We start from the raw sequence: 24,089 nt of genomic DNA on the forward strand, positions 1-24,089 counted from the left end.
TGAAATGTAAGATGCGATGTTTGTAATGATGTTCAAAACTAGATGAAGCAATGTTTCAACTGTAAACACCTTTGTGAAACAGCGGTGTTACTTGGATGTTTTCAAAGGAGGTAACTTATACCTTGGCATCTCCATCTGTGGCTGTGACACGCAGGATATTCTCAAGCACTGGGGCTGCCTCCGGGATCTCGATGGTATACGCTGCAGAAATCCACACAGGACGTTGAAAATTCCTCATAACTGTTACATACAGCAGGGCTGTGGCAGACAGTGGAGGGCTTCCGCCATCCTGAGCTACAACACGGACCTGGAACCAAGGAACCACGAAAGACTAACCTCTTCAGCCCTTCATTATGTCTTCTACAAGTAATACCTTTATACAACGTATTTTAATACTTATCCAAGCACTACATATTCTCAATGAATGATGAGCAAGTTGTTTCTTCTTACTAAACGTACAGTGAATGATCTATCAGTAGTTGTAGACAGTAAGGCTCTGGTTTGAATTTCGCCACTGGCAGAGTCGATCTGGAAATAATCAAGGGCAGGTCCATCACCACGCAGTGTGTAGGACAACGCATTGAAGGGGCTCTGAAATAAGTAAAAGGTAATTGGTTAGGCTCAGATATTTCAGTCTTCAACAAATCATGTCATTCTGTGTATATTTATTCCACATATACGTGACAGATGTTTGTAACACTGTACAATAAAGACTTCTCCAAGAACATCATCATTTACAAATAATTACATACTGCAATTGAGTCTGAGATAATCAACAACAAAAAAAGTATAGAAAAGTACTTACAACAGTGTCCACATCAGTGGCGGTGGCTGTGGTGACTGAAACAACCTGGTTGATGCTGTTCTCATCAATATTAGCCTGGAGAGTGGTAGGGTTGAACACAGGTGCCGTGTTCCTGATCACATTTACGGTCAGGGTGAGAACTCCAGTTCGCAAAGGGGATCCTTCATTGGTGCCTAAGATGGTGACCTAGATCAAAGGTACACAGACCAATATTACTTAATGCAATGACACCTCTAAGGGATGAGTCTGTTTGTACATGAGAAACAAAAGAAGTAGCCAAGAAGAACCTCACCGTATATGTTGGAACACCGTTTGTGCATGAGAAACAAAAGAAGTAGCCAAGAAGAACCTCACCGTATATGTTGGAACACCGTTTGTACATGAGAAACAAAAGAAGTAGCCAAGAAGAACCTCACCGTATATGTTGGAACACCGTTTGTATATGAGAAACAAAAGAAGTAGCCAAGAAGCACCTCACCGTATATGTTGGAACACCGTTTGTACATGAGAAACAAAAGAAGTAGCCAAGAAGCACCTCACCGTATATGTTGGAACACCGTTTGTGCATGAGAAACAAAAGAAGTAGCCAAGAAGAACCTCACCGTATATGTTGGAACACCGTTTGTACATGAGAAACAAAAGAAGTAGCCAAGAAGAACCTCACCGTATATGTTGGAACACCGTTTGTATATGAGAAACAAAAGAAGTAGCCAAGAAGCACCTCACCGTATATGTTGGAACACCGTTTGTACATGAGAAACAAAAGAAGTAGCCAAGAAGAACCTCACCGTATATGTTGGAACACCGTTTGTGCATGAGAAACAAAAGAAGTAGCCAAGAAGAACCTCACCGTATATGTTGGAACACCGTTTGTACATGAGAAACAAAAGAAGTAGCCAAGAAGAACCTCACCGTATATGTTGGAACACCGTTTGTATATGAGAAACAAAAGAAGTAGCCAAGAAGCACCTCACCGTATATGTTGGAACACCGTTTGTACATGAGAAACAAAAGAAGTAGCCAAGAAGCACCTCACCGTATATGTTGGAACACCGTTTGTACATGAGAAACAAAAGAAGTAGCCAAGAAGCACCTCACCGTATATGTTGGAACACCGTTTGTATATGAGAAACAAAAGAAGTAGCCAAGAAGAACCTCACCATATATGTTGGAACACCGTTTGTACATGAGAAACAAAAGAAGTAGCCAAGAAGCACCTCACCGTATATGTTGGAACACCGTTTGTATATGAGAAACAAAAGAAGTAGCCAAGAAGAACCTCACCATATATGTTGGAACACCGTTTGTACATGAGAAACAAAAGAAGTAGCCAAGAAGCACCTCACCGTATATGTTGGAACACCGTTTGTACATGAGAAACAAAAGAAGTAGCCAAGAAGAACCTCACCGTATATGTTGGAACACCGTTTGTACATGAGAAACAAAAGAAGTAGCCAAGAAGAACCTCACCGTATATGTTGGAACACCGTTTGTACATGAGAAACAAAAGAAGTAGCCAAGAAGAACCTCACCGTATATGTTGGAACACCGTTTGTACATGAGAAACAAAAGAAGTAGCCAAGAAGAACCTCACCGTATATGTTGGAACACCGTTTGTACATGAGAAACAAAAGAAGTAGCCAAGAAGAACCTCACCGTATATGTTGGAACACCGTTTGTACATGAGAAACAAAAGAAGTAGCCAAGAAGAACCTCACCGTATATGTTGGAACACCAGGATCATCAGTGAATGGATTCCGTAGTACCAGTTGACCTGTGGTTGGGTTGATAAAGAACAGTTGTCTGCCAGAGGGGGGTACCACGTTGCTGATACTGAATGTCACACGACTGTTGGGAGTGTTCTGGTGAATTGAAAAAAAAGCAATGGTACGCACAAAAACCAATGGTTATAAGGTGAATATTCTCTTGGATTGTTTTTAAATAGAAAATTGGAACTTTGAACTGGCTTCCAAATATGGAAACAAATCAAACATGCATCCATCAATCAATCCACCTAAACACACACACTCACACACTCACTCTCTCTCTCACTCACACACACACACACACACACACACACACGAATCCAAACATTAGCTTTGTAGCACGACTTTCTGCTGAGACATTTCATACTGACACATTCTCATGCCAGCTATATCATGCTTAAGATTGCACAAAATGTTCCTGCAATTTCTGCTTACCGGTGGGTCACTGTCTGCAGCATTAACATCCACCAGCTCCTCACTAATGCCCAGATTCTCCAGTACTGAGATGTTGTCAACCCCATTGCTTGTTGTTAGCACTGGGGTAAAGTCATTTTGGTCCTGAAAAACAGAAATCAAGCAGAGCATCAATTTCCTACTTATTTAATGACTTTGTGAAAATCCACAACTATCCGACTGTTATGTGAACAGATCTAATAGCTTTAACACAAAGAGTTTAATTGTCAGTTCAACGTGTTCCTGATGAATGTTAGTTCCTGATCATCATCGTTAAAACAAACGACTAATAGTAAGTTCTACTTACAATAACACTGATGGTGACAGTGGCAGTGGAGGAGACAGCATTTGTGTTCACCCCGTCAGATGTTGTCACAGTGAACACGTACCGATTCTTAACCTCATAGTCTAGTGGTATGACAGTACTGATAACACCAGTTGTTGGGTTTATTGAAAATGACTGGAACTCTCCTCCTGCAAACTGGTAGACTATGTTGTCTGTCTGGTCAGCATCGACTGCCTGAAAATCACAAAAATGTATGTGGCACACGTTTATCTTGATAACGCATAGTTATGTTTTCACAGAGGTCATAGAGCCATATGACTTTAGGAATATTTAATCTTATAAGTGATCATTTCAGTATGCTCAAAGACAAACTATTTCAGTCGTGAAATGAAATACAGTAGTAATTTACCGAAACTGTGAGAATAGATGTTCCGTTGACATTTTCTTGTATGGATCCTTCGTTGTCAATGGTAACAAACAATGGTATGCTGTCCTGTGTGTCGATGACACTGACAACAACTGTGACTACATTGGCCCTTGGTGAAGCCCCCGAGTCAATGGCTCTCACTGTGAACTCATGTTGTTGCTGTGTCTCATAGTCAAGTGGAACAAGAGTGGTGATTGTACCAGTTTGACCATCAATACGGAAGCTGGGAAGTCAGTGAAGTTTAGTCATTAAAATCCTAAACATGTTAACTGTACAAACAAATTAGGTAAGATAAAATAGGATTTAAAGTCAGTTCAAGATGATTGCACTTATGAGAAATGCATATGCATTTGTGTGATGACTTATGAGAGACAAATGAGAGTTTTACATTGCTAGCCCTCTGAGATACCCAACCTTTATTAAAATCAACATCCAAATCATTTTTAGTATAGTGCCTCAGAGCCGACCAGTCTTAGTTTCAATACAAGAATGCCAAATGCCAGGCAGGGTTTACAACAAGCACTATGTTTTCCATGTCTCTTTATATGGCATGACCAGAGGGGATCAAGATGCCACCCTCTCTCTATCCTCAGGCCCATAGATACAGTAAAGTACAACAGTTTCTTTTTCTTATTGCTGAACATATCAAGTAATCAAAAATGCATCTTTCAGAGTAACCGAAGGTAAAGGTAACACGAGGGTAAAATAAAATTCAATATTCGAAAAAGAACACAGATCTACTCTTCTTTGTAATGAACTAATTTCAACCAAGAACTTAAACATACAATGCGTTGGGTCCAACCATGTCATATATGACAGTTGCCTGGGGCGTTCCCCTCTGATCACCATCAACAGCCTGAAACCATAACAAACACTTTCATTACATATTTCCAGCTTGAATTACATCAAGTCTGTGTGTTAGGAATTATGGTAACATATCTAGAACAGTCACTTCAACACTTATTAAAAATGGACTGATATATATTAACTCATTCAACTCTATCTGGAAGTGCTACAAGTCTACTTGTTTGGAATCACGGTAACATATCTGTAGTAGCGTGTGGTCATTTGCACAAAGTTCAGGTCATGAATCAATTGAAGTTAAGCACCATCGTCCTTGGATGTGGCATCATGTTTGGCAGCTTGACTCCTGAGAGTTTCTAGGAGTTCAGTCCTGCCCCACAAAGAAGCATATAACACACATGGTCTCACCTTAGGCAAGTGACTTTGTTTACCCAGCATAAAATGGATATCCGATGGAATAAGTCATGCAACCATTAACCTTCTAGCGCCTAATGCGCATGACAAATGGACTATTATTATCTATTACCTAGAACAATCAATCACTTCCTCACTTCTTCACCCTGGCCCAACTTATTAATAAGCACAATACTCTAGATATAGAGAAATACATACAGAAACACTTCCAACTGCAGCAGGGGGTGTTTGACCTTCTTGGACATTGAAGAAATATCTGTTGTTGACACTGCCGATGAAGACTGGGGAGTTGTCATTGACATCGGTGACAATGACTCTCAACACAGTGGATGCTGGCTGTAACAGTAACATTTTCACACATTCAAGTCAAACATTCAAGTGAAATTGTAAAAATTGTAAAAGACATGATAAATACCAATTTATCTTAAACTTGTGAGCGATACTTACAGAAGATCCGAGATCTGCAGCAGTGATGGTGAGGTTGTACTCTGGTACTGTCTCTCGATCAAGTGTCACTCGGTTGCTCACAACGCCATTACTAAAGACAAATATCACCTTCATTCTCAAACCTCTTACAAGATAGATATCATTGTGAAATATTTGACATTCTTTGCATCACTGGTGAACCACTGTCAAAAACAGCAGTTATTTGATTCTGTTGCCAACATGCAATGCTATCAGCACTATTGAACACTCTTCTTATAACCCTTCTGTACCTATGCCCTCAACACTAAATATGTTTAACAATCACAAGCTATTCAAACAGCATTACTTCAACATTTCAAACCTGAAAAAAGAGACAAAAACTTACTTGTTAATAGTGAATGCATTGCCAATATTTCCACTGATGATGGAAAAGGTAAGAGCCTGGTTATCTGGATCTGTAGCCTAGGGAAGATGCCACCAAATTGTCAAAATGTCTTTCAGAACGATAAACATGATTGGAAACAGACATTAATGAACTGATATTCTCTTTGCTTTCACATCCCGAAAACAATCAAAATATGAAATGCGTTTAAATACTCAGTAGAATACATATTCTCCAGTCAACCTATCTATGTGAAGAGTCAACAATCTGTAAGTAAGAAATAGCAACATTCCTATATAAAAACTTAATATTACACACTAAACAATTTCATCACTGATAAATGGAATTCATATATCCAAATGTAAAAAGTTAATACAGCAAAGACTTCTGTTCATAAAAATAACCATACAAAAAAACATTATTAAAACATTTTATACAATCATTGTGCACTAAATGATGAGTGTTACATTAATCATCATCAACAGATGAAACAAACCGGTATAGTGAAGATTTCTCTGTTGACTTCTATGCCTTCACTGACATAGACTGTATAGAGAGGTGATGGTATCCGGGGGTCTTTGTTACCAGAGGATGTTATTGTGACATACACGGGTACTGAGGCGCTGCAACAAGATGAATATATGTCATAATTACCATACGGGAACTCAATATATCTAACAATCTGTTTCACAAGAACGTCTTTAGTAGAAATAGCATTGATTTCAGGAATTCGGTTGAAATTTACAACAAATAAACTTTGGCAGATCTAGTGATCAAATTCACTTTACTGAAACTGACATATGAAAGAATTTTAGCCAATAATATTAATATTTACAGAAGATACAATCTTTTTCTCAGTCAAGGAATTACATACTGCAAATGTATGTGATGCCATAACTTTACCCTCAGTTAAATTTTAACATTTTATTTATTTCCTTCATGAAAACGGAAATAAGTCCACTAAACAAAAGGCACTTCTGAGGTGTTACGCTAAAAAAATTCAAACAGTGAAAATGTACACATAATGAATGTTCTCAGTAACGTATCTACTCAACAACCATTCTCTCAAGCCATACACTTACAGCAAGTTATGAGGGCTTATGCTACTAAAGGGTTTGAGTTTGAAAGTGTTTGAAAACAGCGAAATACCTCCTTCTTGGTATGGTGCTGTCAGTAGCATTGACAATGATTATGTAGTCTTCACCAACTTTCACTATGGCCCGAAGAAGCAACTGCCCACTGGTATCACTAATTGTAAATTTGCCAGCACCTCCGTCAGAGACGCTCTGAATTTGGTAAGTAATACTTGTGTCCACTGAGTCACGGTCCTGGGCTACTACCTATATGAGTAAAACCAGCAAAGCATCACATCTGTGAATTAGCAGATTCATGTATATATAAGAGCCAAAAAGAGTGAATGAGTGAGTTTAGTTTTATGCCTCACTCTGCAATATTCCAGCTATATGTTGTCATCTGTGGATAATTGAGTCTGGATCAGAAAATCCAGTGATCAAAAGAATAAGCATCAATCTCAATCATTGAGTACTGTTGACATGAGTCAAATGAGACTGTCAGCAAGTCTGACCTCCCAATGCCTTTTGTGGCAACTATGTGTTGCTGAAGACCTATTTTACCCCGATCTTCACAGGGTAAAAAGATGAATTCTTAGAGTAAACATACGATTCAATCCAATGAGTATGAGTATATGACAAAATACTATGGATGCCAACGTTTTCTCTATTCTACACACCTGACGAACGGGCAAGGAAAAGTCCAGAAACATTGTGTATAGAATAAAGAAGAAGTTGACATCCATAATATTTTGTCTTGTATACTTGTACACCAACTTCTCTATGCCTCTGAATAATATAATTAGCATGAGTAATAATAAGGAAAAGTTAGGTCTTTCTTAATTACATGAAATATATTTCAACAAAAAACACTTGCCACCATGCAGAAAGGATACCATTTGGAGAGTTTGAGGATCAAGCATCTTATTCAACACACATTTGCAGAGTGATATCATATGTCTAACTGACTGCAGGATTCACTTTTAATGATACAATTTCCCACAGCCCCAAAACAACCCACCTGGACGATAAATTCTCCATTCCCTTGTGTGTAATCTCCTTCAGGCAGAGATCTCCTGTAGGGGGTTCCAACAAAGAATGGAGTGTTGTCATTGATATCCACAACGTTGACTGTCAGACTGATGCTTCCTGACCGCTGCTCTGCTGTGCTCTGCTCCCGCACAATCACCTAATAGACACATATTACATCATATCACCAGAACTATGTAACAAACCGACTATGTAGAAAATATATTAGATTGGATTTCATTGGATACATAATGTTATACATGCATATAATCTTTAATACTTATTTCCCACTGTTGAATGAATTCTGTGAGTGCTAGAACTTCCTTGATGTCTTCTCACTTAACAGATACTCACATTGAATGTGTACTGCTGTACAGATTCATAATCCAAGGGTCCAGCTGTCAATCGAAGGAAATTGTTGCTATCAATATAAAATGGGCTTGCTGGTGTAACTTCAAATGTATATTGCTGGGGTGGGTCACCAGTGGCCTGAAACAACATGACACAAGGAACTATTTAGATATGCATAAACCTCTCAATATCACACCAAAGCATAAAGCAGTTTACCCATCAACTAATTACAGCTTTAACACTGGTTTCCTCGATAGAATTTCCTTGGGAAAAAAACTATGGAACTACACTGGATTAGGTGCAGAGGGTTGGTGAAATAGCTGATTCTGTGTCTTTGTTCTCGAAGAGCCATTCCTCATGATATCAACCAAATGTTTCTGCATTACACAATATTCTCTCACTCACAGTATCTCTAGCTGTATCAGATAGTAATCAATCGACTTACAATATCTGCGTCTGTAATTACAAGCTGTAGAGCATTTTGAAGCTGCTGGTCCTTAATATATGCTCCAGTCAGGTCATTTTCTCGGATATAGCCAATCTGCGAGCCGATGAATGTTGACACAGAAGGTGGATTATTGTTGGCTGCAGTCACAGTCAGATATAAAATAGCACGGTTGAATCGTCTATTTGTAGAATCTTCTTGTATCTGTGAAACAAAACACAGTGTTATGATAACAATGCCTTCATATATACATGTATGTATTCAGGTGTAGTAAGTAAAAGTAAAAGTAAGACTTGAATTTATTAAACTACTCACCCGACACATACAAAGGTGTTAGAAATCATAAATTTGCATGAGTGTTGGCGTATACATTTATGAATACAGCTCCATGGTAAGAACAGTTAGTGGAAATCCCACAATTACTGTCTGCACCAATGGATACATGTTCTAAATATTTTGTCTCAATGCTGAGACTTGTCAACATTACAGTACACATATCTGTCACTAGATGTCAAGTTAACCATTTGGATATACTATGTGTCATTCAATTCCATCTCCCAAACAACAACTTTTACTGTGCTGCTGTCCTTGCCCACATCCAATAACATAAGTGACAACTATCATAACTCGATCTCTCCTTATTATGTTTACACCTAAAAGCCTCAAGTTACGTAGACAGTAAAGTAACTTTTCACATTCTCCAACTACAATTGAACACTTACTTTAGAAGAAGTGATAAAAGAACTTTATGTGAAGCCAGCATAACAACACTGAAAAATTTAAGTTAGCTCTTTTACCCGAATGATGACTCTCAGTTCTTGAATTACAGCCCTGTCTATGGTTTGTACCAACTGAAGACGTCCCCTGTACGTGCTGGTACCTGCCACTTGCTCACTTGTCACTTGAAATCTGTTCTCGTATCCACGAGGTTCAGCTGTCAAAAAAACACATCTTTCGTTCTATTTCATTTTCGATTAACACTTATTGCAACAAACTTGTTGCAACAGTACTCTTTTTTCTGGTACATCTATGTTGTTTTTCAAATTATAGCTAGCACTAGGAAATATGATATGTGCGAGGACATGTGCTATGGTAACTGAAGTTTGCCAGTGCCTATACTTAACCTCAGTTTTCATAATAAAACACACTGAACAAATATGTACATTAACATAGCACGATGCGTCTTTGAGCATTTAGATCTTAGTTATATTATGTGATTCTAATCAGTCCGTCTCTGAGATTTCTGTATGAATCCTGGCACTCATAACAGCAATTTACAACAGCATTGTATGATAGGTTTATGTGTGCCCCAAAGATACATGTAGTAGGAAATTGAGGTTGAAGGAAAGTACCGACAAATCCTTCAAAAATGTAGACATCTGTAAAGACTTTTGAGCAAGGAAATGATCAGTGATATATATGTGCATGTGATGTAATGCTCACTCTGTTCCACTGAGTAGATAACTGGGTAGTTTAGAGTGTCCTGATCCCTGGCTAAGATGTCAACAGGAACATTTGGGTTGGCAGGAGGATACGGGAAAACAGAAATCTCGTCAGGCTGAAACAAAGATTACAATATTTATCATTAATGGTCTTACATATGTTCCATAAAGTTACCTGAAGCAAACCCTCACAAACCACCATATTCACACACATAATCATGAAAAGCTATGATGCTGACTGTTCAATGTACCCAATATTCAGCAGTCCTATCTACACCCTGGTTGGTAACTCCACCAATTAGTATCAATGTGTTTTTCTGTTTTAAATCAGTCCCCAATTTATCACACCAGACATGTACATCAAATACACTTGTATGTGAATCCAATGTGAACACAAGATAACCTGTTAGTTTAGATAGACTCACCGACTGTCCTGATACCATGGAGACAGTGTATGTTGGGTTGAAACATCTATTTTGACTATCACTGTAACATGTTGGATACACAAAGATGGGCTTCTGGTCATCTCCATCTCTTATTGTGACGTTCAGGGTGGTTGTAGCAGTTCTTTTAACCTCAGGTGGTTCGGCAGAATCCTAGAGAAGGGAAGAAATTTATCAAGCAGTATTGCAATGATGTGCTTTGTTTAGACAAACAGAATATATATCATATTATGTGATGCACACATACCATTGCTTGTATTGACAGGACGTAGTTGGTGTTTCCAGCTGAATTCATGGTTTCAAAATCCAGAGTATTTTTCACTCTTACATAACCAGAACGTGGATCAATTGCAAATTTATCTGATCCTGCACCCTGTAAAAGAAGATCAAAGTTTTGTTATCGATCATGAAAGCAGACTAATTCCACCAATTTGCAAAAACATTTACAAAACTAAGGCAACAAATATAGTTACAATACCAAATAACGTTGATTTTCTTTACTCTGCTATAAATGCACATTAGTAATGAATAAAGTAACCCTTACGGCAACAATGTCAAACACAATGTTCTTGTTCACGTCGAAGTCCAAGTCAGTGGCTGTAACATTTTGAAAGACTGTTGTACCAATGGGAGTTAACTGGAACAGAAGGAAGTCAGATTTAGGGAAATGCACGAATGTCTTACGAAAATCTTAGTTGGGAGAAAACATTATGCAAGTTAGGGCTAAGGCATGCAGTCAAGTACAACCGACCAGCTTCTATACACACCTAGATATTGCTCGTGAATGTGCAGGAAAAACTACATACAGATCATATATAGTCTGTGATCAGAGTGCACTATGTACGTCCAGAACGTATTAGCATCTTACCTCATTGACAGACACAGCATATGGAGAATTTTGGAACACAGGGCTGTTGTCATTTACATCTATGATTTGAACCCTCAGCAACATGAAGAAAGCCTAAGAAAGCATAAAGGACCATAAGAACTTGTCTCGTATCACATCTTGATGATACAATCATCTGCATGGGGGACAGAAATGGCTCGGTAAATTCAAGTAAGACCAATGGACCTGTATAGCAATCAATACTTGGCTTGTCATAAAATAAAACAAAAACGATGAATCATTTGTCTATCAAGATAGGAAGGAGTCACATACCAGACATTTGGTAATGTAATTTGGTAATTCTGTAGCATTGTATTTACAATAGGCCTACATTATGTGAGCTGAAAAAAAAGCACCCAAAATACATAGCATGTGTTTAGTTCGTGTATGTAGTACTCTGTAATTACATTGCTTCACAGTATTCAGTCACTTTGATCTACTAACACTATACTACAACCTGCAGAACCTCTATTCTACATGTTTCACAGCATCTATGGGGATTTGCAACACTAAGCATATATTGTATATTATAGTCCTGTCGGAAATTGAAACAAATATGTTTTTAGGCTCTTACTCTTATTCTGTATGTCTAAAGAATACACAATTACAAATAGCATATGTCGAAATAGACCGGCCTACCTGGGCGTTCAGTGGGATGTGTAATAGGAGCTTTTAAAATTAAATTAAATACGTTAAATTTAAATAAAAAAGAGTGTGATACTCATAGAAAAGCTTAAATCAGCCACCGTATTTTATATCTGAAATATATATGTGGAAATCGAAAGGATTGGAGATTATTTGCAGATTGTTATGACATACCGTTTACTTCCCCAGTTTAATTCACGTAAGGGTTATCTTATCTTAGCTAATATTTCCTGACCCCAACAACTGTTTGCAACACCAGTCCTGGTTTTGCTTTTGAGAACACTTCTCCTACGTGCTTGTTTTTTAGGGACAGTGAGACTCCATGGTAGTACATCCTTAATAATTTCGATATTGAAGTTACAATCTTTACGTCAGCAATCGTTTATTAGTTTCAAAGTGGCATTTCAAATTTGAATAAAGCTATGGTCTGTTCATAGTAGTCGCTTTGGAAGAAAACCGCATTGCTCATTTCTGCACTAATCTCTCCTTAGTAAAGTCCGTTTTCAACGTTTTCTATATCCCTACCACTGTGTTCAGATAAAAAAGCTGATTTATGGCTGAATACATGCATGATGCACGTCCATCTCAATTTCAATGTGGTGTTTGTGCGAGCTGTTCCCTCTCCACAAACGAGAAAAGACATGCCAGCAGCATGGACAGTGGAAGTGGAGGCGTGGATATGTGTCGTCGATGTCATGCCTGCCAGATCTAACCCGGTTTTGAAGTATTGTGGAATGCTGCCGATTTTGCGCTGCTGACGAATGTTTATGCTTCGAAGTTTCTTTAGTTGGAATAGGCTCTATAGATCTATAGATTCTGCTTCAAACCATTTCTGTTTTAATTCGATAAGATCAAAGATGCTGCCGAGATTGAAAATGCAGATGTCAGTCAAATGTTTAATGAGCGGTTCTCAAACTTGCCATTTACGTACGATTCTTATTAGTCTTATTATTTGACGTCAAAATAAAATTCAGAGTGGGGTAGAGATGAAATACACAGAAAAGAGATACAGACAGCCCCTAACAGAGTTACATTTTGATGTACTAACATTGTACTACTATCTCCATAAACTCTATTCTACATGTTTCAAAGCAACAGCAAACAGAAGAAGAGAGTACTTTCATTAATTGTTTAACTAATTTTATGATATTTTAAAATTCAGATCACTCGGTAATATTCTTTCAGAAAATTTCAGATGTACGTGAGGTTGTTCTCCCTTTGAACATTTTTTTATCAAAATGTTGGGTGGAGAAAGATTAAGTCTACCTGTTTATTGGTTGTGTGTACAAAGGATACATGAGGTCATACAGCACATGGAAAACTGAGTTAAGAATACTTCAAATTATTTGATGCCAGAATGAAAGTACTGGTTGGGGTCAAAGATGAGATACACAGAAAAGAGATGCAGACATCCTCAAACAGATCTGGTATTCCTCAAGCTGTCATGGTTATTCGGTGCTCGGGGGATCCTTGTCATAATCCTAAAGTTACAAGTTGATATATGTATGGAGTGGCTTCAGATAAATGCTGTTTGAGAAACAACAAGGACCCTATGTTCTAATTGCAAACATCATACATTATCAACACAGCAAACAGTCCTAATTACCCATGGAAGCTATCCTCATTCCTCCCAGTGCCGTTAACTGACGCGGAGTGAGAGCATGCTACCCTCATTCACTACAAAGCAGTTAACTGACACAGGGTAATAACATGTTATCCTCATCCCACCCTCATCCCTATTACTGACAAAGGGCAACGGCATGCTACCCTTGTTCTCATGCCCTACATACTACTTACTGCGTCAGGGTTTGTAAAAAGACCAAGTGGTGAGTACCGCTAAACAAACAATAGGACTTCTACTCTACAATTCTAATAAGCAAAGCCTATAGCTATTAAGGGCAGACAGTAACATAAGTAGTTTCTCAGGACCCACAAAGCAACAGTACAGGTTGTTTGGTGGATGCATGGCTGAATTTTAAAGATGAATAGTGAAGGTAACTATGACAGAGACAAGTAAAACAGAAGTTCAGACTGATCATATGACTGATCATATCAAACTTTCAAAGTTAATGTCAGGATAATATGCAGACTTTCCCATCATCGTTCAAGTCATGAAAATAGTGTCAAGGTCACATGAAGAATGTGGCATCATGAATGACAAAGTCCTATGAAGCTGTGGTCAACATCTGCTGTCGATGTCTTGACGTAGTCTCAGCATCAATACTGAGGTTAGCTCGTCAGTGCCATTATCAATGCAGGAGTCGAGATTACACTTAACATACTTGTGCAGGTCCTGAAGTTGCCATCAGTGTAATGGTCAAGTATTGTTTCATTAATGATGTCAGACATGAAAGCTTAGGAAGGAGTCTTGAGAAAAGATCATGAAGAATGACCTTGCAAAGTCAGATACTGGTACTAAAATCTTGAAAAAAAATGTATCAACAAGCTTAATTGTCAAGTTTTATAAATAGATATATATCAAATATAAGTCAATGATGAATTCATCCATACCAGAATATATTTAAGCAACGTTTAGGACTACTTACTGTGTTTATGGTGAGATCTGTACACTGTAGGGTATACTCAAACACAGTATTGTCGTCAAGTGAATCTGGACGCGTACCCTACAATCAAGAATATATTATACATAACACACCAGTTCTTGTTTGCAAAAGCACTGTTATTAAAAATCTGATCACAAATTCATGTTAAAGTATGACAGCAATACCATCCCTGTGAAAATCATGCAATGAGAACATCTTTCCAATGGACAAGTGAGGTAAGGTCAATATAATCATTTGATTTATGCTTTAGAGTCACTAGTACAAGTTGTATTAACAAAAGGTTTCACATTTCACAAAATGAACAATAAATACTGCACATAAAAAAACCATCAGCACTGGAAACACACAAGGTGTAAGTCACAACATACATCTCTGTCAATGGGTTTCTTCAGCCTCAGGAACCATTCCCTTCCAGTTAGGCTGCCAGTTCGAGGGCCAGACTCCAGTTCAAAGTACTCAGCAGCAGGAAGCTTAGCAGTAGTACTAGCATCAAACTGAAGCCCAATGCTCTGTGTATTGCCAGCCAGTCCAAGTCCAGCTCTGTATTCATTTGGTGAAGCTAAAATGAAAACCATGTTTGCTACTTCAATCTGGTTCAAAGGCTACATTTTTCACTCTCTCCATTTGAAACAAAGTAACCTATTCGTACTCTCTATGTGAGGAAATAGTGATTTTGTGTGAGTATGAATATCCGCTATATAATAGGCGTAAAATGTGAGCATCATATTAAACAAGCACACAATCATCGAGCATCATATTAAACAAGCACACAATCATCTAACACTACTACAGGGTCTATGTACAACTTACCATCAAGCGTAGCCTGGCTATCTACTTCTTTTATGGACACCCTCAAGGTTCCCTCAGCAGATGCATCTTGGCAAGTGTCTACAAACAAACAATACACATGTATCTCAAGTTATCAAAAAGTACTTACATCCATTTCCAAAGGGCTTTTTGTACCTTTCATAATCCCTTACATTTATTGTGAATATATAATTTAATACCATGAGTGTCCTGTCAAAACAATGGTTGAGATTAATACAAGACACTTACATATTTTCTACTGACATGTATTAAATGAATAAGAAATATGACCTTTTATGTTGTATTTCTTCTTGAACATGAACATTTTGGGATATATAAACACATAGAACATGATTATATATGATGCAAATGTTTGTCTTTAAATATCATGAACATTGGAAACATTTTGTATCGCAGGTGAAAGTTGACACACCTTTAAGGAACTACTGCAATGACATTTTTGGTAATACATATATCACATACTAATCACCATGACACCATGCTTCACTGAACTTTGCATGCAAAAGGGGCAATTCAGAAAGTGTAACAAATAGTATAAAATATATGCAATCACACCAATCCATAGGTTAAATTCACATGCTTGAACATGTTGAAACAGGTTAAATCCATGCATATTTGCACAAATGTTGACCAATAGCATAACCATCAACCCAGATCCAGTAATCTTTCAGGACCAAAATGAAATAAATACATCTGGCAAATTCTTGAAATACATCTTTCCATTATCCTATGCAGGCAGATCTTCAAGATGCACGTTTTGTAGTCTCAGAATGCAAACTTGTATGCTCCAAACAGTTTATATATCCATCAACATCAAGCACAGAAACCATATCCATGGGTATGAAAATCCAAGTTTGTTGTACTAAACCTTTCATGGAACAATCCTTCTCATCTGACCCATCAGGACACTGTACAATTCCATCACATTTACAATATCGAGCAACACAGGTGCTGTCAGCACACAGGAACGTGTTGGGGTCATAGAGACACTGATACTCAGAAAAGTGCCAAAATATTGTGTGACCCAAGTTGTAGGCTGAGTTCCAGACTTGGTCCAGCTGGTTCGAATAGCTGTCCACCAATGCCCAAGACTTGTCTAAAGGCGAGAGGTAAACATCAGGAAGTCTTTCAATGCTCATATTCTGCACACAAGCCTCCTAAACTAAGACATGTATCTAACATGTAAATACACAGAATAAACAATGTTATAAAACATGACACAAATGTAGCAATGTAACAAAATCAATAAAACTATATGCATGGAATCATTTGGACTAAGTTTTATTATACTTAAACTTACCATGCTATTATATTTATATGGGACCAACACATGTTGCAGTATAAGTTTTCTGTTAAACTGAAGATTATATGTGTGTACTGTTCTGATGGAATAAGCAATCCTTTGATCTCAAAATAATGATATTCATCCAAAAGTTCAATTTACAAATATTAGTGCTGATAGTCAGTATAGATCACACAGTGCAATAATCTTAGCTGAATATTGATCTATTATTGAAAAATATCAGAGAAGTAACATAGAGGGAATATGCCAATAAATCTGAAAATCACATATTTCACAAATTCACTTCACTGTTGAAAGGAGACATATGAAAGTTTGGATTTCTAACAAAATAGTACCCAGGGCCTCCTGTCACAAAGCACTAAGGTGATCATAAGGTAACCTTAGTGCAATGTTAAAGAATGGGAGTGAAGGTTAACCTTAGTAAAGGTTGCTTTGTGAAAGGGGCCCCTGGAAATAATTGAGAAGCAGACTATGAATACAGAGTAAACTAAAACATTAATTCACTACAATGGTTTGTGTATGATATTATCGATGACACAAGTTTCTATAATCACTAACAATTTGTCATTTCTGATTATCAATCTTTTAAGCAACTCCTACAAAATATTGAACATATTTATCTATGACTCTCAATTCATGTAATTTCAAATATATAGCTGGTAATCACACATAATATTTGTGGAAAATACTGAAACATGCAACAATATTGATGTTATGAATTGGGACAAAACGATGACAACCCCAAACCAATTTCCAGAACTAGTATTGAACATTTTTCTTATTGTAAAATTCATTTCTTTCTTCTGTACTTTCTAATCAAAAGAAACTAATCTCATAAACAGCTCTAGGGCAAATATCCATACCTTATAAAACCAAGGCATACTGAAGCACTAATAATAAATAGTATACTTACTGTAAAAAGTGACTTGCTGTTGTGAAATTTGTGTACATGTCAGCAGCATTAGGACACAGGTCAGCATAACCGGTACCTGTGCTGACATCTTGTGTGTCTCCCTTGGAGCTAAAGTGGAGGTAGCTGCAACATTCGATAATGCAATTCCTGATCCTATTTCATCAAAGTTTGGGACAAAGGCATTTGTATGTAACGTATTGTCGTTCACTGAATTTGGATATTGGTTTATCTATAAACACCTACAGTACCAGGAAAATGATCTAAATAATTAGGTAAGGTTAACTTGCTATTTCGTACGGAAACGTATTAGGGTCACGGTGAAAAATGTTTTGGGTGTCACTATCTCCTACCTAGAACATACAAATTCCTACGTGGGACTTAGTATCTCTTACATAGGACTTAATATCTCCTACCATGACTTACTATCTCCTACGTACGTATTCTTTTAAAGGTTCGGATTGTGAAGTGTGCTTATTAAATTGAGAAATGTTCATGACACTAAGCTAGTGTTACTATACAGTGTTATTGTGTGTGTGTGTGTGTGTGTGTGTGTGTGCGTGCGTGTGTGTGTGTGTGTGCAAACTGCAAACCTTATGCTGATTAATTGCACGAGGATGATTCATCAAACTGTTGAAAGGCTTGTGCAAGTATGGTGCATGTGAACTGCTGCGTTTGGGTGTAAAGTTTTGATAAGAATTTGCCATTTTCACCGCCGAGTTTAATCATTCGTTGAAGGCATGACAATAATCTTGTCAATGTTACGATTTTGTTTTATTATACATCAGTTCATGTGTAAAGAGTACCTTTAAACAATATGGAATATTTTGCAAAATCTAGTTTAGAACAGTTGATTGAAGTATTCGGCTACATTTACACTAGTGAGCCTAAATGTTTGATGGGTAGTATAGTTGAACAGAAGAGTCTAATGGTGAAGGAAACAGTAGACTCTTAGAGTAAATGAAACACATGATAGTAGACTCCAATGGTAAATATAACACATAACTGTAGACTCTAAACGTAAATGAAACACGCGGCTAGCTGTTAACTCTAAAACAGTGACTGAAACAGTCAAAAAGGAAATGGTTTCCGTTCCGGAGGAACTACGTTGACCATTTCAGGTTATTGTATATTTACATATATCGAGCATATCCAACAGGAAATACTAAGTCCTACGTAGGAGATAGTAAGTCCTACGTAGGTGATAATAAGTCCTACGTAGGTGATAATAAGTCCTACGAAGGAGATAGTAAGTCCTACCTTGATAACTCCTACATAGGACTTACTCTCTCCTACTTAAGGAGATACTGAGTCCTACGTAGGAGATGCTAAGTACTACATAGAGATACTAAGTAGTATGTCCTACGTAGGAGATACTGAGTCCTACGTATGAGATACTAACTCCTACGTATGAGATACTATTTCCTACGAAGGACATACTATCTCCTACGTAGGACTTAGTATCTCCTAAAAATTTTCACCGTGGCCCTAATACGCTCCCGTAAATTTCGTGCTCAAATTGACATTAGGTAATTTTTTGTAACCCAACAATCATGGAGTAGCATTATCACGTCAACATCATTGAACTCTGATGCTTTGAACAACATTCTAGAAGTGGCATTGTTTAATTCTAGAAGTGGGTCAAAAATGAAACATGCAACTTTATGCTAGTGTGTCTTGATGAACATAGATTCTTACACCGTCATCATAAATTTGTATGTTCACTGAGCTCTGAACACTGAACATCTAGTTGCCTGTGTAATATTTTTTTTTGCTCTAAATTACTTGAATATCCATCTCTGTATTTACATACTGAGGTCAGTGGTAAACTCAGGGAATGATATAAAAATATGCCAGATATTATCTGTATTGTGTATCAAATCATTCAGAGGGATCTACTGCACGTATCTATGTCCTTTTCAAGCTCAAAATGAATAATCGGATAATGCTATATTTAAGTAACAAAGTACCCAAGACCTTCCCGCATATTTTCACTCATGTAATAATCAAATGGAGGCACCATGGGTCCGTGATTATGAAGGACAATGCATGAAAAGTAACTAGGTCCTTATTTGTTACATCTCACAAGATTGACTGTTATTAAAAAGTCCAAATCTACAGCCCCGGGGCCTGATGGCATTCAAAACTGGTACTGGAAACTGTTTACTTCACTGTTTCAGTTCTCTTGTGGACACAGGTGATGTTCCCCCATGGTTCTGCAAAGTGCACGATACGCCTCCCCAAAAAGGAGACTTAACTGATCCCCCAAACTTCCGCCTTATCACATGTTTGAATACACAATACAAATTATTCACAGGGTGTTTGACAAACCTCGTGTCATCTTATTGCTCTTCCAGTGAGCAGAAAGGGGTGTTGGGGATGCAAGGAATAAATTCTTGTACAGAAAATGATTTTAAAGGAGGCAAAACCGTATCACCGCAACCTCTCCATGTGCATGATTGACTGCAAAAAAGCGCATGACTCTGTCCCTCACGAATGGATTCTAAGTTTCTTCAATGTATTGACCTCCCTGAACGACTACTTGATTTACTCAAGTCTTTAAGGAGTTGCTAGTCGACTCAACTTGCAAGGGCAGGTGCAGACCTCAGGTGTTATTCCAATCAGAAGGGGAATATTTCAGGGGAATGGCTGAAATCATCCTGCTCCTTGCCAAAGGAGATACCAATTTGAAATAGAAGGTACTCCTTGTCAGGTCCTTTTTCTATTGATATTGGCATGAGTTTTGTACTTGACAAATGTAATGCTCTTCGAAATGATGGATCGGTTTGACCAGAAGGATCATGTCTGATAACAGAGCCCACCACCCTCGTTCCTCTCTTAATGATTTATACATAGCAATCAGTTTAGGAGGCCGGGGTTTCATTACCGTGGAGACTCTTCATATTTATTTATCGGATGATCCTCTGGTGATGTATGTCAAGAATCACGATGAAAGCAACGAATTTCACAGCTATGTTAAGCGTACCAAGGTTATTGGACACAATCTGAAATCTGGGATTGATTTTGTTGATGGTGATGTACTGCTGGACGTTACAGTGGTGGGAGTAAACCAGGTGAAGTCTGCTCAGTGTCGGTCCTTTGTGCAGAAGCTGTCTGAGAAGTCATTGCACACGCAGAACAGAACAGCAATCCAGCCGACTTCATCCAGGCGAAGGAGTCGGCTGGATTGCTGTTCTGTTCTGTTCTCAGATGTGAAACTGAGGGTTTTCTTTTTGCTGCTAAGGACCAGTCACTTCCCACTCGCAAGAATGGGATTCTAAAAGGAAACACTTCCATGAAAATGTCGACTGTGTAATGAATTTACAGAGACTGTCCAACACTTTGTCAGTGGATGATCTTCCTTAGCAAAAACAACATATCTTATAAGACATGATGGCATGGCTCGCTGCTTTTACTACCGTCTATGGCATGCCTGTGGCTTTGACCCCGAGGTCCATCCATGGTACGACCTTGAACATCTCCAGGGCGTCATGGAAAATGAATCTTCCAAACCTCTCTGGAATAGGCCCATATACAGCCTCAGAAAAAAATTCCAGCCAAGAAACCTGATCTTGTCCTCTTTGATAAAGCCAATGAATTTATTCATATCATTGAATTTTCTGCCCCTTTTGACAGCAATGTGATTAGCAAGATTCAGGAAAAGCATGATGAATATGCGGACCTCGTCTTTGAAATGTCTCGCTTGCATCCCAAGTACACTGTTGTCAGGCTCCCCATTATTCTCGGTGCCCTTGGTTTGGCACCTCCTAAACTCTTAGCGCAGATCAGGAGAGTGCCCGGGTGCCCGGGTGCCCGGGTGCCCGGGAGCACAGTCCTTCTGACAATCTGGTAATGCAGAGGGCTGCACTGTTGGGGAGCCTTTATATTCTCCGGAAAGTTCTTGGTGGGTTCGACTAGGCAGTATTTCCCGGGACAGAGGGCCCTGAGCTAATGTTGAGCCTTACCGGCCTTACTGTGTCAGGATCTCCCGAACCTTCTCTGCTGCATTTCTATCTTAATCTGTAAAACATAATAATTATGTCACGTATAAAGCGCAAATGTCCTAACACTTACGAATGCTCAATGCGCTGAAAAGAACGGATTAAATGAGTCAGTCATTGGCAATCTCAAAGACGTGGTTTTTAACTTTTGACTTTAAGGTTGAGAGATTCACAGAGTTTGATTTCTGGAGGTGAAGAGCTCCAAAGAGTTGGTGCAACATAGGAGATATCATAACAGGGCGAGACACCTGGGGGTTAAGGAAATAGAAATATGTCCGCTAACATTTCACTACACTCTTTCTGTCATATTTGTGTGAGCGTATTCATTATAGATTCATATTTAATATTCAAATTCAAATTCAAATTCAATAAATATATTCATTGGTTTGGCAATGTTACATGCAAGACAAATGGTAGACACTGTGTACATTAAACCACGACAGGGCTCTCCAATACTTCGGTTTCAGATATATTAGTTTCAGTGGATCTATTTTTAGACTTATTACAATTGAAATAAAAAGCATATATTAATTGCTTGTTCATTAAAACAATCCAACTGGCGATTCCTAAACCATATTCAGGGGGGTGTAATTACGTGAGAACGTGTTTTACATGAATAATCGCCATTGATTAAAACGGGTTAGAACTCTTCAAAGCTGCAACTCTTTAGTATTTGACTTCAGTTTGTAACTGTTGAAATAGAGCTTTCGTTCTTGTTTGAAGCAGTAATTTAGTCATACGCCAAATGTGGAAATCTTCCGGAGGTGCAGGAGCCGTTATTCAGCTTGTTCCGGAATAATGCGGGGGGTCACGAATGGGAAATATGTCAAGCGAAACGTGACGGTGCGATATACTTTCTACCAAGCATCATGACAATCACTTCGATGTTTCAGATTTCAGTATAATTATGACAATCACTCTAATGTTTCAGATTTCGATATATTCAATTCATTTATTGTCAGTAAAAATATCATGAATATCCACTCAAAGCGTGTACGCGATATAGCTAATACAGATATGTTTTACTTCCGTGTTGCTAGCAACGACCAGCAGATTGACGGGCGTTGACCCATAACAAAGCCACAGTAACCCACGATGTGAACACTACTACAGATTTACCTCACTGCAGTCTACATATAATAGACATTTGTTGGCAATATGTAGCCTGTTTTGTATTGTATTATCATTAATAGGTCAAATATTGTAGATATAATTACTAGTTTCGAATTTATGTCTGTGATAATATAGTTGCTTTACTGCCTTTTGCAGGTAGGAAAGTATATCATTTGAATTTGTTTTTATTCATTTATAAATTTACAACTTTCTTAATCACGATACGGATGAAATACTGCAGGTGCGACTTTAATTATTAACTCACTCACTCACTTGTACCAGCTCCAGTATAAATGGTAAACAGTGGCATAGCTGTCTATATGACGGAATTCGTTCGTGTTTCTGAACACTCTCAAGCGATAGTAAGTGTATTTTGAGGGAAGGCATCTAATACATCTGTTTTTACTCTTAAATGTGCAATTACTCACCTTCACCCAAACGCTCAGCTAGAGGTGCCCACAGCTAACCTAAGCGAATGCTAGGGATAAATGTTGAAGTAACTGGTTACACCAGGAAGTATAACCTATAGGAGGTGATTGTATATGCGTACCTGTAGAACCAGTTTGCTATTGTTATTATAACATGCCATGGTAGGTGAGGGATGGGCTTCGCAGGCACATTCCACAACCCTACACACCTTGTTCCCTGTTCATGACAACAAAATCACGGATACAAAGTGAAAGAGTTTCAGTGCGACGGCCTAAAGCGAATTATCATATACGTGGAAGGTACTCATATGCTCAAAGGCAAAAGTTACTGGGACGCACAACTAACAGAGTGAGTGTTCTGAAGTGTTATTACATGTAAAGACATGTGTGTCAAGGTATGGTGACGATTAACAGTCCACAAGAACAGGAGGAGTTGCAGAAGGAAGTGCATACGGTCTGTGCAAGTATGTCCACTTGTGAGTAAATGCAGGTCTGGTCACTAAACGTCCCAGGGAAGATCACTTTATATCCGAGGAAGGACTTGGCGAAGATTTAACTAAATATATATGTAAAACTAATTTGCTCCTATTCTAACACTGACGGGTTGACAATTGAAATGATGTCATTAAGTTGTGCAAGTACAGAAGAATCAACCTGAAAACACACTAATATGCTACTATATTATCGTGTGTGTGTGTATGTGTGTGTGTGAGGGAGAGAGAGAGAGAGAGAGAGAGAGAGAGAGAGAGAGAGAGAGAGTGAAATGTGAAAACTAAGTGCAATCATTGGTGACAAATAACAGTATGATGCAGGTATGTCGTCACAGACGTAGAATATATGCTTGCAAAATAACTACGAGTATTATCGG

The 24,089-nt window shown here is 38.2% G+C and overlaps 1 protein-coding gene across 1 annotated transcript in view; it reads right to left on the reverse strand.

Moving 5' to 3' along the window:
- The window catches only part of LOC137283376 (protocadherin Fat 4-like), a 59,050-nt gene extending 35,740 nt beyond the window's left edge, over positions 1 to 23,310 (reverse strand). Inside the window, exons 1-27 of the mRNA XM_067814837.1 lie at positions 23,222 to 23,310; positions 17,683 to 17,805; positions 15,449 to 15,526; positions 15,007 to 15,197; positions 14,621 to 14,698; positions 11,412 to 11,504; positions 11,088 to 11,180; positions 10,791 to 10,916; positions 10,526 to 10,696; positions 10,102 to 10,216; positions 9,456 to 9,592; positions 8,659 to 8,862; positions 8,217 to 8,351; positions 7,855 to 8,022; positions 6,913 to 7,103; positions 6,260 to 6,386; positions 5,767 to 5,843; positions 5,403 to 5,493; positions 5,154 to 5,291; positions 4,523 to 4,593; positions 3,720 to 3,960; positions 3,332 to 3,544; positions 3,007 to 3,129; positions 2,524 to 2,667; positions 806 to 991; positions 460 to 591; positions 122 to 307 (exon numbers count right to left, since the gene is read on the reverse strand). Of these exons, the coding sequence (XP_067670938.1) occupies positions 122 to 307; positions 460 to 591; positions 806 to 991; positions 2,524 to 2,667; positions 3,007 to 3,129; positions 3,332 to 3,544; positions 3,720 to 3,960; positions 4,523 to 4,593; positions 5,154 to 5,291; positions 5,403 to 5,493; positions 5,767 to 5,843; positions 6,260 to 6,386; positions 6,913 to 7,103; positions 7,855 to 8,022; positions 8,217 to 8,351; positions 8,659 to 8,862; positions 9,456 to 9,592; positions 10,102 to 10,216; positions 10,526 to 10,696; positions 10,791 to 10,916; positions 11,088 to 11,180; positions 11,412 to 11,504; positions 14,621 to 14,698; positions 15,007 to 15,197; positions 15,449 to 15,526; positions 17,683 to 17,770 (3,597 nt within the window). The 5' untranslated portion in view covers positions 17,771 to 17,805; positions 23,222 to 23,310. The remainder of the gene's footprint in view (positions 1 to 121; positions 308 to 459; positions 592 to 805; positions 992 to 2,523; positions 2,668 to 3,006; positions 3,130 to 3,331; positions 3,545 to 3,719; positions 3,961 to 4,522; positions 4,594 to 5,153; positions 5,292 to 5,402; positions 5,494 to 5,766; positions 5,844 to 6,259; positions 6,387 to 6,912; positions 7,104 to 7,854; positions 8,023 to 8,216; positions 8,352 to 8,658; positions 8,863 to 9,455; positions 9,593 to 10,101; positions 10,217 to 10,525; positions 10,697 to 10,790; positions 10,917 to 11,087; positions 11,181 to 11,411; positions 11,505 to 14,620; positions 14,699 to 15,006; positions 15,198 to 15,448; positions 15,527 to 17,682; positions 17,806 to 23,221) is intronic.
- Between the last annotated feature and the right edge of the window lie 779 nt (positions 23,311 to 24,089).

Source organism: Haliotis asinina, chromosome 5 (genome assembly GCF_037392515.1).
Source record: "Haliotis asinina isolate JCU_RB_2024 chromosome 5, JCU_Hal_asi_v2, whole genome shotgun sequence".
NCBI classification, from domain to species: domain Eukaryota; kingdom Metazoa; phylum Mollusca; class Gastropoda; order Lepetellida; family Haliotidae; genus Haliotis; species Haliotis asinina.